The sequence below is a fragment of the Odontesthes bonariensis genome, chromosome 23, assembly GCF_027942865.1.
Source record: "Odontesthes bonariensis isolate fOdoBon6 chromosome 23, fOdoBon6.hap1, whole genome shotgun sequence".
NCBI classification, from domain to species: domain Eukaryota; kingdom Metazoa; phylum Chordata; class Actinopteri; order Atheriniformes; family Atherinopsidae; genus Odontesthes; species Odontesthes bonariensis.
In genome coordinates, this window is record NC_134528.1 from 12,805,982 (window position 1) to 12,821,758 (window position 15,777).

General features: G+C 37.4%; 1 protein-coding gene across 1 annotated transcript; it reads right to left on the reverse strand.

Moving 5' to 3' along the window:
- Positions 1 to 9,647: 9,647 nt before the first annotated feature.
- LOC142373652 (G-protein coupled receptor 26-like) lies at positions 9,648 to 15,069 on the reverse strand. The gene is made up of 3 exons (XM_075456999.1): positions 14,141 to 15,069; positions 13,233 to 13,346; positions 9,648 to 10,246 (listed from the first exon to the last, which is right to left on the reverse strand). The coding sequence occupies exons 1-3, from the start codon at positions 14,806 to 14,808 to the stop codon at positions 10,018 to 10,020; spliced, it is 1,011 nt and encodes a 336-aa protein (XP_075313114.1). The 5' UTR covers positions 14,809 to 15,069; the 3' UTR covers positions 9,648 to 10,017.
- Positions 15,070 to 15,777: the final 708 nt, after the last annotated feature.

Consider the following 15,777-nt stretch of genomic DNA (forward strand, 5'->3'; position numbering starts at 1 on the left):
ATGCTGGTCTAAACACTTTCGGAAAAGCACGTTCAACCTAACACATACATTTGATATTGTAAACTTTATCATAAAAAGGAAAATTAGTTTCCAAAAGAGGAAAAGCTACCAACATATTTATGACTTGTGGACAAAATTAAATGTTGATGCTCTTTGAACGGAGGCGGGATCTTTTCTTGGGTCAGCATTCAGTAGCCTTCAAGGTTTCCTGCAATTCAAGGTGCTAAGTCCATATATTATGTAAGCTACTGAAAAACTAAACATGTCAACCTGATGGTTGTGCAAAAAAGAAAAGCTGCATTGACACCATGAATTTTAAATGAATTTAAAAGTTTTTGACATATAGTCTGAATCAAAGAAAACATGCTTGTATTACATTCCTGTGAATAAAGATGGGCGTTAATGGTGGTTGGCTGGGTGGAGGAGGATCATATAGTGTGCAGTGTAGCTGCATGGCGCATCCAGCTGCTCTGATATTGTGCAGATGTGTGGAAAGACACAGGCTTCTTCAGAAGTCGGCCAAGCCTTTAATGTTTTAGAGCTCTGGCGTGGATATCACAGGAGGGAGTTGCTATGGAGTGTTGATGAACTAGCTCTTAACCTCCCTCGCTTGAACCTCAGTCAAAGTGGACTCTTTTCAAGGACATCAAAGATGACAAGAAAGAGGGGATGGTTGAAAAATGTACACTGCTAATGTATTTTCCCTGGAGTGCAAAACACACATTTATGCAATTTTAATTTAGTAGTTTAATTTAATTCAACCCAAGGAAAAATTAATAGGTTCATGACTCGTGGGTCATGTTTCTCTCCCTTTTGGCTATACCTTCCATTTGAAACGAAACTATACTTATTATGAATTATATCCAGTAAAGGAGTCACTGCAAATGCAAAATTCTAACTAACAGTGAGATAACTAGAAATATTTCAAACAAATATGTAAAACTTTTCAGAAAAAATTAAATGAAGGTGAATGGGTAAATTGTGCGCCACATTGTCTGCTATAAATACCACAGCTTACAAACCAACTTCTGGATCAAGTCTGACCAAGACAACTTGTAAATTAGTCAACTTTGCTGTGCAGTAATGTAATATCAAAATGCTCTGATTGAAGCTACAAAAAAATATATTCTTAATTGTTATGATCCTGGACCCACAACAACACTGCATCTAAAACAAACACAAATCTATAGTGGAAATGCTCACACTGAGCTCTGTAAAAACTTTATAAAAAACATTGTCCACGAATACAGCTCAGTGCGACATATAAAGATCTAAACATTAGTTTTCGTCAGCACAAAGTTTGTGATGATGAAGATGTGGCCATTAGTGCCATGTGCCCAACTGATATATCAGTGAACCGCCAATGGATGAACATTGCACATCTGTCAAGGCTCTATCATACAACTTATGCTGCTGTAGTAGGTTAATAAAAAGGCTCAATGTTCAGTTATTATTGAAAAGTGAACATCCCCCCTGTTTTTGTATATAATGGTGAGGTACTTCAACATCTTTCATAAGGTTTTCACATTGTGTCAATACAACATATCATCATGGGCTTGATAATTTGTTAGCTGCACAGTAATTTTAAAGTGTTTGTTAACTAACACTGGAAATATGTATAGACTGATGTATGATGAGTTTAAATACTAAATGTTTTTAAGATCAATGTTCACTTGCTGTCTAAATCTGTTTCCAAAACCCCACGGATGATGACACAAAAGATGAACCGGCAACACATAGCAATACTGCGAAAAAATGATTTCATTACCATTTCAAAAGTTCCACTCTAAGGAAGGAAGAAGAAAGGCCAGTGGTGTGTGTGAAAAGGTGGTGAAGATAGGGAGGCTGCCAGGAAGTAAAGAGACAAGGTTACTGCCAAAAGACACATACTCCCTTCTAAACCTCTCAGATTTCACAAGGTCACCAAGCTTAATTTACAAACAATTTTTCATCTATTTCCATTGTTTATTTTCAGTCTTTAAATTAAAGAATTGTCCATTTTAGACAATCAGTAAACCCTAGAAATATTGGGCAGCCTGTGAAAAGGGGTAATCAGACAGAATAATGGAAACACCTGGTGAACATGTCTTTGTAGCGCCTCCGAATTGTGTTGGAGGTGGTTAAAAACAAAAAGTAGTACAAGGTCAAAGTCTAAACTGTCTTTTTTACAAACAAAAACATAATATTTGGTTCTATTACATGATTTAGAGATCTATCTCTTGTTAGACTTTGTACAGACAGAAGAGTGGCGTGAAAATGTTTGATGTTTTTGGATGTTACCAAACTTCCACAGACCATTTTCTCTGCCATGTCAAATAAGTTTGTGCACTCTAACACGGCACTGAGAAGAGGTCCTAAAAACCAAACACCTGTAAGCTGTGGGTATGTGGGGCTTTAATGGACACATGGTGGCACTACAGGACCTTGGCCTGTTGGGGAAAAAGATAAGAAATTCGACTTCCTCTAGTTTCATTTAAAAAAAAAAATGTTAGTCATTTAGATGCTCTAACAAAAACCTTTAGTATACACCAACCAAATCCAAGTATTTTTTCTCAGTGGTGGTGAAGTTGTGCCACTTTGGTGCAACTGCCTCACCAAACAGCACAGTGAGATTGGGTGACCCACATTTTTTAGCACACACAGTTGACGACATAGAGAATCAGCTTAGTTTGTAAAATAATAAGCATCACCCGATTCTTGTTTTTTTCATATAGCACACAGATTTTTGTAGTGAATATGTATTTTTTCATTTGGATTAGATTTAACTAGGTCAAAGGCCTAAATCTTCTGTGTATTTTGGATTTTTGTAGTTTCCAGCAGAGGAGAAACTGAATGCTTGTGTATCACTGTCCTTTTTCTCAGACTCGCCAAGAATGAGTCCAAAGAGATGGTGCTCTGCTTTGTTCAATATCCGTGGCACTGGATAAACATGTGAAAAAATTTAAACCTCACTGCATCACAGTATTAACCCCCTTTGTAGCCTAAGTATAGATTTATACATATTCCATCTATGTTGTTTCATTGCATTAACAACAACAACAAGGGTCATAAAGAGAAAACACAACATGCATTCCTTTGTTTTATAGTTCAAGGTGTCTACTTTTCACTTTGAGTGGTGGTATATTTGTCACTCAGGGAGGTCTGTTGACTGAGTGGGTTGAAGCCAACCATGATTAACCTGTGTGTCATGGTCAGTACCACCCACCTGAGGATAATCATTGGCTCCTGGCGTGGTAATCAGTGTACGGAACCTCAGCCATTTACAGACAAGGCTGTCTCGGTCAGCTGCTGATGTTGTTTCATTACCACCTGCATTGCGGTGTGAACAGAAAAATTGCCTCCCTCTGACTGACTGATTGCAGGTGCAAACAGTGTGAGCAGACACAGCTACCTGAGAGCCAAATGACTCTTGTCAAACCTTCCCATTTCTGCTGTTTCTGCCCTACACTGATGCATTCTTAAAATTTACAATACCTCTTGAGACTTGATTTATCACTCAGCCATGAATTCACTCCCCCGAAGCAGTTTTCCACATGTCTAAAACCCCAGTTCCAAAAAAAGATGGAATGCTGTGTAAAATATAATAAAATCAGAATGTGCAGTTTCAAATCTCATGAACTTGTATTTTATTAAAAAAAATAACATTGAAATCCTATCTGTTTGCAAGGAATTTTACCATTTCATGAGAAAATATTTTAATATTTGAGAGGACGATAGCAGCAGCACATCTCTAAAAAGTTGGGATTGAGAGCAAAAAAAGCAGATAAAGTAAAACACATGAACACGTATGAACACATATGAATAATTGGCAACAGGCCAGTAATGTGATTAGATGTAAGAAGAGGACTTTAGAGAGGCAGAGTCTCTTAGAAGTTTCTGATCTCCAGGCCATTCAACAGCACTGCATTAAAAATAGGCATGTATCTGTCATGGAATTCACTGTGTGTGTTTGATAGCAAAGTTTTTGTTTTCACTGTAAAATTTCATAGAAAAACTTAACTGCATTAATTGATTCCTATTTTATTGAGATAGTAGTTATTTTGTTAACGACAGAAAAGTAAGATTTCACTTGAAAAATACAGAAAAAAATGACATAATCACACACAATGCTCTCAAAAGAAAAAGAAAAAAGGCATGCAACTACACTAAAAGTTTAAATGCTTTATAATGACTTGTGAAATGTTCTTAAAAAGTCTGCTTTCATCTAAAAGAATTGAAAATTCTTGTTTGCTAATGATTAAGAACAAAATCTTCCTCTACTTTAATAATATAGACATTTAGATTTGCAGCAGATGGTGCTCTCTCAAAAAGGCTGTGAAGAAACAAAACGATTCATGAAATGTATTCAATACTAAACTTTATTTTGACAAAGAAAACCAACTAAATATTTTCTAAATATTCTTTCAGTTTTATGTTCACCAGTTTCATTTCAGTTTCTGTCTTAGAGATGACTAGTATACAAGTTTAGCAGCTGTAAACGAATCTGTGACATAGTGGGTGAGATTTCAGCTATTCACCACTTTCCCTTATACATTGACCTTACTAGGTTGCAGGTTTAAGTGTTGGATGTGATGTTTCTTTGTTCATATTTAATATTATAACATCTTTGTTTTTACCAGCCTTTCATGATTGTTTAGGAGTGGCCAAGCCCAGCACTTCTTGACTTCAGATGTTGGTGACGTCATATATTACACCAGAGGCTAAAACAAAGTGGAGGGATTTCTTCTTTTTTTTTTAAAACTTTAGTTTTAAGTTTCTTAGTGACCACTACAAATAGAGGAAAGAAGGAAGGATAAAGCTGAACAATGTCAAGTCAAATAAACTTTATATGTACCCGTATTAAAGTTTAATGCGGCACAGGAACTTAGCCTCTATCCTTAGACCAACCACTCTGATGTAGTACTTCTATCATTTTTGTCCTATTGTTATCAGGGTGACTTTAAGGTTATGTTGCATGTTTTATTTATTTAAGATTGAAGGCTTCTTTCATTTATCATTTTTGGTTTATACAAACAAGGATGAAAGAAAGCATTCTTTCATCCTTGTTTGTACATTTGTCTCATTACTTTGTCTTGACCATTTTGTTTAATCTCTTCATTTTTCTCTTTGGCCTCATCCACTGGTACCTGGCTATTTTTTTAAGCACTATTTTTTTAATGGAAAGACATGTCATCCAGACAGGTTTCACCACAAGTGTTAACATACATCAAATGACTATTCCCATACACTGGCAATGCATGAAAATAGGAAGGAGGAGGTTGGTTGTTTTGATATGGTACTCGTGTGACAGGGGTGTGACAAATCAGGCAAAGACCACCCAAGCCTTTCCCTGTCAACACATCAATGCTTCAATCTGAGTTTCTGCTCGTCTTCAACCTGAAACTGGTTTCCCAGTTTTCAAAGATCCATAATCATTGACCTAATAATTTATCTACAGGTGAACAGAAAGCCAAAATATATAGAAAAAAGATTGATTTTAAAAATAAAATACCCATGTACAACTGTACAAGGCCTTTGTCAGATTTGTTGTTGCGTCTCACTTTTCTGCTGAAATGAATGGCAAACTGCTCGGCCCTTGGACAGCCTAGTTGTAAGGAAATATATTTATGTTGGAGATTTTTATAGACATGTAATGGTTGGACAAGCAGTAGATCGCAGTGTTCATAGGCTAGCACAAGTTAATTGTTTACTATTATACACCTTACCATGACAGCACTAGAAATCAACAGGCTCGATTGGTTACAAGTGATTTTTCCCTTTTGTATGCAAGGTAAAGATGAATGAATGCAACCATCAATAATGAGTGTGGACGCTTTCATTACCAGTTTAGTTAAATTCACAATTTACTTTAATAATTTTGGTCAAAATCTAAAATAGTCATCTTCCTCATTTTCAACAATATAACAACTACGATCACAACTAACACCAAACATTGCTTTCAATGTATGGAAACAACAGTCGCCATAATCATCACCACCATCACTAGTTTACCATCTTCACCACCTTTAGCAGCGTCAGCTTTGAACCAAAGTTGAACAAATTAGGAGGTACATAACGAAACACTTGACAAGGTCAAGTCAGCAGCCAACAAAGAAAATGAGGTAAATTATACTCAGCTCATCGTCGCCTAATATCTGCAACACTTAAAACTTAGTTTACATTTGAAGCAGCACATTCAGTGTAACTCAAACAGGTATAGTGTTGTCATAAATCACAAATACATATATCAAACGAGCCAAAAATGCTTGTTTATCTAAGTCTGTCAACATGTATCATTTCATATTCAGCTTGTTTTTTTTAGTTTTTTTTATCAATAACCACCGTCATTATTCATGTGAAAAACTTCATGTGTATCAATGACAACTTGCGTGGAAACCATACAGAAATACAGAAGCAGGTGTAAAGTAATGAACAAAAGGGAATAAGGCAATTCTTAGAGATTAGAGATTTACTCTAAACTATACAGTGCTGTTCAATTGACCAATATGCTATTGTGAATGGAAAACTTTTATATCACCACATTTTACAGAATGTAAGGCATCAGTTGTTTTGGAGTTTAATGTACTGTATTGAGTTTTAATTACAAAAATATGTTTCGACTAATTTATTTTCTGTGTTGAGAAATAAATACTTTTAGATGTAAGGGATATTTCTAATCATTTTGGCCCTGTTTTTGGCCCAACTTCATCTACTGCTTGAACAGTAAACTTTTGGTATCTAATACTCAAAAGTCAAAAATCCCAGTTTCAAGGTGTTCAACCTCAAATCGATAAATAAGCTTCAGCAATATATTATTTTCTGTTTTCTATGGGGAGGTGTGAACACCTCTATCTACAGCATGTTACTGTAACTCTAAAACAAGTGATGCCCGGTCACATCTCTCTTATACAAAGCTGCCTGTCATCTGATACAGAAATAAATGACATAATGGGTACAACATATAGCCCAGTGGATCAGTCAAGAGAGCCCATGGGTGTAGATTCATCTTCAAACGATGCCAGAATGCTACAACAAGCTACTGCTAGAAGCAATTGGACTTAGTAAATGTACACAAAATGTATTGTGAGAATAAAAGGTTCAAACTGCCATTCTTTTTTAGCTACACATCATTTAAGACACACAAGGTTTTTCTAGAATCCTTTTAAAAAAAAAACACTGTGAATGCCATTTAGAATACAATGGATGAAGATTTTAGTTACACAAAAAAGGTCTTATAAGCAAAGCAGCTCTGGAACAGAAGTAATTAAATGGGAGAGCAAGCTGTCTGTTATGACGAATTATGTTACTACTGTTGAAGATTAGACTACATTAACCCATAACCAGTCTTCAAGTTCCTGTAACTGCGTGCTCAGATTGACGGTGTTGACTTTAAGTGATATTTATTCACAGATTAGAAGGTCAATTAAAAGGTCAGTACACTACATTACACTACCTAGCATGAAATCAACGGGTACAATCATCTAAACTGTGGTATTCTTTCCTTCATAACCTACATTTTCTGTTACTGTACAAGTGTAAAATTTGTCATTTTCTGAAATCAAAAACTTCTACAATATGTTGTAAACACCACGGAATACCACCCCTGAATACGACCACGTAACACCACGTTACTTTGAGGAAAACTGCACAAAATGTTCCAGTTTCTCAGGTGTCAATTGTTTGTCTTCTAAAAAGAAAGAAAGAAAAGGATTTGTTTCCTGAGATATTATGGCTCACACCAAAAACTGAGGAAAAAATTATCCAGAAAACATTTTTGAATTATTAGATAATGCAAATAATCTATTGCACTCCAGCAAATTCTTCCACCAAGCACTTTTAAAATTTTTTTTTTAGGTAGTTCAATGCTGTTGTTCCTCTGTGGTTGTGCTTGTCTGTTAGATTGCTCAATATCCTCCCGAGCTTGTACTTTGTTGTATGTGTAAATTTGATTATAACAAGATAACCGTCAACATAATTAACTAGTATTTCCTATTTTATACAGGAACTTAAAGGCATACTTAGTGGCAAAAAGAACCGTAGTCAGTAATGTATTGTTACTACATCCTGAACATAGTGAAAAAGAAGAAATAATGGAATTACAGGGAAAGAGGGTGTTTCTACAGATAAATTCACTACGCACATCCAGTGGGTCAGAAGAACTATTTAAGAGGAAACAAGTATGTTTTTTTTTTTTTTTTTAGGAATATTCTGCTTGCCTTCAATGAAAAAAGGAAACCTGAGGAAATAGAAAACCGTTTCAGTCCAAGTGAAAGTTGACTTTTAGTTATTCGATCCTTGCAAAAGCAGCTTAAATATTGCAATTGAGCATTACTGAGGATTTCTGTGTTTGTTATCTGCAAAGTGCTTTTAGCATATTCACAGAAACAAATCTAATGTCTACAAAGCAATTACTGCATACAAATAAGTAGAACATAACAGTATGGGAGAAGGTTTTTGGTATCGGGTAATCTTGTTTTATGCATTTGAACATATTATGGACAGCAGGAGAATTTGAGCATTTTAGAATCTGAAAACAGAATATCTAAAAAATAATCTATCATCTGACAATGATTTAGCTTTTATGTAAGCTTTTACATTACCTTAAATGTACGTACATGTAAGCAATGATTGGCACATGGAACGATGAGTCTTAGCTCAGATATCTCTTATCTATGTTTTTGGAGATTTACTGGCAACACCAATAAATCAAAACTTATAGACATTGTCCCCAGACACTTAGCAGTTAGATTAAGCCTCTGATTGTGGACAAAACTTTCACATGGCTGTCTGACCACTACAGAGTGGTCTATGCTATCACAATTACACATTCAATGGGCCTTTGAAGCAAAAAGCAGATCAAATTGAATTTAGCTTTGCAACTGTCTGAAGCAAATTTGATATTTCTGCGTCCAGAGAAGCTTTGTTCTAAGATTTGTCTGAATCCCTGCTTAAACAGCTGTCATTGCAATGAAGTCATCTGCTTGTTTCAGTAAAAGAAAAATACAACTGGATGCTTTTTGATCTTGCCCAAATGTGTGAAAAAAACATCACATGGTCTATTTGGGTCACTCTTGTTTGTGAGAACCAACTCGGCAAATACAGTGGCTCATGCTCCACTTGGCTTAACAACCTGAGGGGCACATGTCAGTCACGACAGCTAAAGCAGCAGGTTTAAGGGTTATTTTTCCCTTCAGCCAGATTGGCAAGTGCTTCAAATTGGGGTTCGAAAGAACATATTTCCAGTCAGATATATAAAACAAAACAAAAAAGCTCTTGTCATTTCCCTCCAGAAAGTACAACATAATGTACAAAAACGTGTTTTACTCAGTTAAGCCAGAAAAACCCTGAGCCAGGCTGTGAAGCGGCTCTGGCTGTAGGTTTTCACCTGTAATACAGTTAGGGACGTTTTAGTTAAGTTAGTCTTCAGTGCTACATAGAGAAATTATGTATCAACTGGTAACCACAACACTTTGCACCAGACTTCCAACATGTTTAAAGATAGGACAAATATATCAAAACAAACTTACATACTGCAAAATCAATATAGATATTTATAAACATATGTATATATATATATATATATATATATATATATATATATATATATATATATATATATATATATATATATATATATATATATATGTGTATATATATGTATAGATGGAGCTTTATACAGACTAAAAAGCTTCCCTAGTAGAAATAATGAGGCTATGAGCTGGCTGTTCTTCCTGTGTGAGCACATCTGTCTCTCCAGGTGGATGGGAAATCTGCTGTTTATTGTCCCCACAGCAAGTTCACTGCACTGATCTGCTGCTCTGGGCACTCCAATGGTACTCCAGTGCAGAGGTTTGTCCTTGTCTTCAGTGACCCCCCACCCCCATTATTTTCGACAAGTCAGACAAAATTCAAGCAGACGTGGACAAGAACAACCAATATTTGTCCTCTTCTTCATAAAAAATAGATTAGGTTCATGTTTACCAGCCAGCTTCCAGGTCAACCCCTGGTCGTATCCTATCAGTGTGCTTTTCCTCCCTGTCACTCTGCTGTGGGTATGCTGTTGCCCTGATAGTCAGGCCCACGTCCGGACGCGTCCAAGGAGCTGCGCTTCAGCAGCCTGTTGATGATGTCTGTGCATGTCTTCTTGTACTGGTGTCGCAGCAGGGAGTAAACAAAGGGGTCGCAAGCTGCCTTGCTGTAAGCTAAGCACTTGGAGACAATTCCCCAGCGAGGGTTGATAGGCACTGCTGGAAATAACTCCACGATCCTGCAGGCAAGCATAAAGAGAGGGTGGTGTGAGAACGAGTGGTAGAAAGGAAAGTCGACATGCCGGAATAGATGCATGCCCTGAGCTTACCGTGCAGAAACAGAAACACTCTGTTTCGCACAAAATCACATAAGATGATTTTTTAATGATGAAAATGTTTTTACATTTGTAAAGCCAAACTTGTCTTGTTAAATACTTAATGTTTTCATTCACCCATGTCGGACTACTTTTATAATTTCTTTTCCTTCACTCACAACAGCAGTATTTCATGTCAGAAAAGGCAGAAGTTTGTCCCATGCCATTTCAGAAAGCGCCCTAAAATGTCTTATCTTAAAAATTTCTTAAATAATCTTATAGTGGAAGATTAATCAATGTGATACAAATCTCTTACAGATGAATGGGTCAATTTTATTGTGGTAATGTACAAGTGTATTGTAGACCATTTATTCATTTATGATAGAAAGTTAACTAAGTTGAAAACTGTAAAAACTTTAGTGATAGGGTTTTATGGTGATATTTTGGTTGACATATTGACCCAATTTACCTGTCGGTTCTTCACACTAAATACTTTCTCATCCACATTTTCTGGCAACTTCAATACATCTAAAATGGTCAATTTTAAGTTAAAAGTTGATAATAAAAAATGTTTTCGGTCCAGTTTTTTAGTTTTTCCCATTTTTTAAAAAAAAAAAAAGGATTTATTTAATACATTCTATATAATCTAACAATAATTCCTCATACATTTTGACATTATGTATACTCTACATTAATTTCTTTAAGAGAAATTATTAGATTTTTTCTTTTATTCCTACATTTTATTTTCTACTTGTATTTTCAAAATTTGACAGTTTCATTCTGGCATCACCTTAATGCCACACACGGCCTTGAAACTGCACGGATATCTACATTTTTCTATAATCCATTAGATGTTGTCCCCCCCCCCCCCCCAAACCTTTCACATTTTCACTTACAACAGCATTAAAAAGAGAAATAACCAAGTTTTCCAGCAGTTATTTGTACTTTAAATATATACTGTATATTTGAATGAAAGATGGACCAAGTAGCTGCTGTCAGTCCCAAAAAAACATCACTTCACTTTATGTGCTTTCGCACTGTTATTTACATGGTGTCATGAAAGGTGTGTAAAAATCACCATTCCACTCTGTATGATTACTCTGTACACAATTGAGCTCTGTCAGCACATTTACACTGGCCTTATGGACCAGTAGATCTGACTGACATTTTTTTCGCTCACTCCAATGAAAGAGTGAACAGGAGGTTAACTCAGCTGCCACATCACACAGCAGGGATTTTACTCTACACACGGTGACCCTGTCATCGAATGAGAATCAGGGTGGCAGTGGAGGGGCTTTCAGCATATTATATTCATACTTTAATTATAATTATTACACTGCCATTTGCAGAATGAGAGCATGTGCAGCCTGGTTGTTGTAATTTATTACAGGCAGTTTACTGATAATACAACAATTTGCTGTCTGAGGGGATACAAAAAAAAAGCTTAATGTCAAAGCCTCCAGTAATGTAATATTTATGCCAGCCTCATTTAATTTCAAAAGTCAGACCTCTTTCACTGTCACATGTTAGTCAACGCTCTCCACCACAATTCAGAGCAATGTTTACCCCACCCCCACCCCGCAGACAGAGACACAGAGTTTGCATCTTCTCTGCATTCCAATTCCCATTTGTTCATGTGAGTATGAGCTTGCATGCTTTGGATCAGCTTTAGCCCTTAACAGCATGGTATAGAAAAGGGATCTCTTTCTCGTTAGAAAGATAAAACTGTCCTAAAGTTTTACTTTAGCTAAATTGCAGTGCCTTTATTTTTGCTAGAAAACAGTACGTCAATAAACTTAGAGTAAGTTTATGTAAAGCAGAAACAGAAATGAGCACAATACCAGAAATGTTAGAAATCAGCTGAATTGAAACTTAACAGGAAAATCCAATTATACTCACAAATTATACTTTGTATCTTCCATTTCCCAAGGTGTTCTAGGTGGATTATTGCACAGAACCTGGGATGTATTCTTTGGTTTGAGGGTCAGGGCATGGACCTTCTGTCTATCTATCAATCAATCAATCAGATCAGCACTATAAAGCCACAGTACCAGTGAAAAGTCAAACCTACACCTCTGTTTTGAATGAGCAGGTGTGTCCAGTCTTTTGACAGTTTAAAATAAAGAATTAAACTGTCAGGACGGAGCAGAAATATCTATTACCCTGAGAAAAGCCTCAAGTATCCTTCTCCATCCTTCCTTCAATTAAAAACTGCTATATTATTAATATAACGAATGCTAGAAAAATCTACACTAACCTCTTAAGGAGTTTTATATTGTAGCTAACAGTAAACTCTCATTTGAGTTGTAAGATTAATTTATTTTTGGGTACACACAATTATGATAAAAGTAAAACACATTCAATCTCCACAGCAAAGAAGAATTATTCACAGGAACTATTTCTTTGCTGGAAGTGAAGTTTAGAGGGACTGGCCTATTTTAGTATTTAATAATAGTGCCAATTAAAAATCCATTCTCTTCCTTTCCCTACACTTTTGTATGTGTTTTCTTGCCCACTGCATAATTTTACACTTCTCACATGTCAACACAGACATCACTTGTGTGTCTCACTCACTGCAGGCCTCCTTTGACAGTCTCTCTTGAAGCAGTGATTGAAGCAAGTGAATTTTAGCAAACTAGGATGCACCCAGCGAACTTGAGGAGAAAAGTGCTAATGCAGCAGCAGCAACAGCAACAGCACAGCACAGGCATATTACTTATCACAAGGTCAGCCAATCTCATCTTCCAACTCTGGCCTGTGTGGGGAGGAAGAAGAGAGGAAGTGGGAGGGGAGGTGTGGATGGGGTGGGTGTGCCTGCCCAAGTAGGGGTGGTAATCAAAGAGCTGAATACTCTGCTGTGTGTATGCCAGTGTGGCTTCCCTCTCACACGCTGTTGTATCCAAGTACTCACCTTGTGATCACATAGGGAGCAAAGCAGAGCATGAAAGTGCCGATGAAGGTGCTGATCTTCCTTGTTGCTCTCTGCCGTCGCCTCTTCTGCTCTTCCAGGCAACGCTGACGAACGCTGAGAGCAAAGACAGTTCAACTGGTTTATAATTAGTGAGGCGCATGATTAAGAAGTAGTGGGTGTACTTTTGTGCATTGCTGTTGTAAATGGTTAAATATCCTATGTGAGGAACCTGCAGAGGCAGAGCTGAGGTAAAACAAGTGGTTTATTCTAATACTGTTATATCATGCACAGTGAGGATCCCATCTTCAAGAATTTTTGTCCAATCTCTTTTTTTTGTAAATGTGTGACCTTCTGTGTGAACCTGAATGCACCATGACCATGATACCATGATGACCCATTGCTTCAAGTAATATTTTATAAAATGGAGGTCATCAGTGTGAATAATGACAAGCAAGATTTAGAATACCAGCATGTACCTCACTGTGTAAGCTTTACAACCAGGCTTACGCTGTCTGATATCTGCATGGCTCAATCTAACTCACATAGACAGACGAAACACTCATTTTAGCCATAATGTCAAGATAAATACAGTGACTGGTGACATTTATATATGATTTTATATGCTCTCTGAATGCTGAAGACATAATTCAAATGTCAACACAGAGTTGTCAAAGCATCATTAAGTGTACTGTTTTGTCTTGACCACAAACAAAGAAGAGGCATTTCAGGCTTTACAACCCAATGATAGTTGACTTGAACAGTTTGTTCTTTTATCTTTAAATTCTTTCCACTAAATTATATTCTCAAAATTGCACAGCTGTGTAAAAGCTCAAAATGTAAATCTACATTCACAAACTGAAAAAGGAACAAACTAATATCGAGAGTAGGAATAAGTTAAAGGAGCTCACCTGGGGTGTATATCCACCAGCAGCACCAAAGTTTGCATCGTAATAACGTCGATCCTCTTACAGTGAAACCGTGCCACTTTAAGGACTTTTAGGTATGTGAAACATAACACTATAAAAGACAGGAGAAAAGTAAAGGAGTGGAAAAATACGGTAAAGATAACAAACTGGGTCCGACTGCTCGCCCTCGGGTTGGACAGGGTGCAGGACGCATAGAGCCGGTGGTATCCCACCCAGGAGAGGCAAGTGGCCACCGTGGAGAAGGACATGGAGTGCACCCACGTGTACCCGAGCACAAATGCCGCGTCTTTGTGGCGCATTTTGGAGTGGTACCTCAGGGGGAACACCACCGCGATCCACCTGTCGATGCTCAGAGCTGCCATGCTCAGCATCGAGTTGGTGGACAGGAAGGTCTCCAGGAAGCCCACGATCTGGCAGAAGCCGTCTCCCCCCGGCTGAGCCTTGCTGACAAGTCCCACTAAAGTGAGTGGCATGTTGGACACCGTCAGCAACAAGTTGCAGAAGGTGAGGTTGAGATTGAACAGACCGGGGACCTGCTTGCGGATCTCCGGGTTGTACAGAAAGCAGATCAGCACCAGGACGTTGGACAGCAAAGACACTATAATGATAACAACCACCAACACAGAGAGAATTACATCCGCAGTGTCCATCCTGTGGGACCCGAAACTCACTTCTGCCCACTTTTTGTGCGCATATCCAGTCTTCTTGTGCAGCTGCAAAACTGCATTAATCACCCACCACAACCGTGTCCGTGCATCCCTAAACCTCTCCACCAGTGGAGATTCCCTTTTCCCTCCACTACATTGTCTCTGTACAGCAACGATGATCAGGAGGATTCCACCATTATAAGTATGTTGGGGGATTCGTATGGACGAGGTTCCCTGTTTCTCCTAAACTACAGGAAAGGAGCTCTCGCGCCAAAGCTGCTCTCTTCTGCCACTGCGTCTTGCAGTGATTTTTTTTTTTTTTTTTGTCGTCCTGTGATGCGCTCTCTTCGTATCAACCCTCCGCGCACACAGCAGAGTGTATGGGCTACTTGATTTCTCCACCGTCTCCTCCGAGTTACAGCAAAACAAACACTATTATTAGCATATTTCAACTAAGACTTTTAGAGTTAAAGTGAAACTTCTATTGATGATGAAATTAAACTTAATTTCTTAATTTATTTTGATGTTCAGTTTTATGTGAAACACATACACAGAATTGCATACACACAAAATGAGAAAATCAATGTTCCCATTACGACTTATTGTCCCTTAAACATCTTATCAAAGATATACAAAAAGCGACAACACAAACAATATGCTGCATATAAAAAGAACTGGAATGTTATAAGTTCTTGAAATAAAATAAAGTTTAAAAAACAACACTTTTTGAATGATCATTTCTTGCGCTCAAGCTCATTTCCAATGAAATTGATTGGGAGAAGAATATATTAATTCATGTTTAGGTGGCTGAGTCTGCCCTCATTCCTTTGAATCATCAGGCCGTGTCCACACCATCCCTTCTCCATCTTTACTGATTAAGTCTGCCTCATCAGATTGATAAGGGGAAACATCTTCCGTTCCCCTAGAAGCTGAAAAACGCCCCCACTCTCTGCTGCCACTTTAGCGTGGAGA

Coding starts and splice junctions, on each gene's coding strand:
- LOC142373652 (XM_075456999.1), bottom strand. CDS start 14,808: ATGGACACTGCGGATGTAATTCTCTCTGTGTTGGTGGTTGTTATCATT. Junction 13,347..14,140: donor CTGGTGGATATACACCCCAG/GTGAGCTCCTTT, acceptor CTTTGCTCTCAG/CGTTCGTCAGCGTTGCCTGG. Junction 10,247..13,232: donor GCTCCCTATGTGATCACAAG/GTGAGTACTTGG, acceptor GCTTGCCTGCAG/GATCGTGGAGTTATTTCCAG.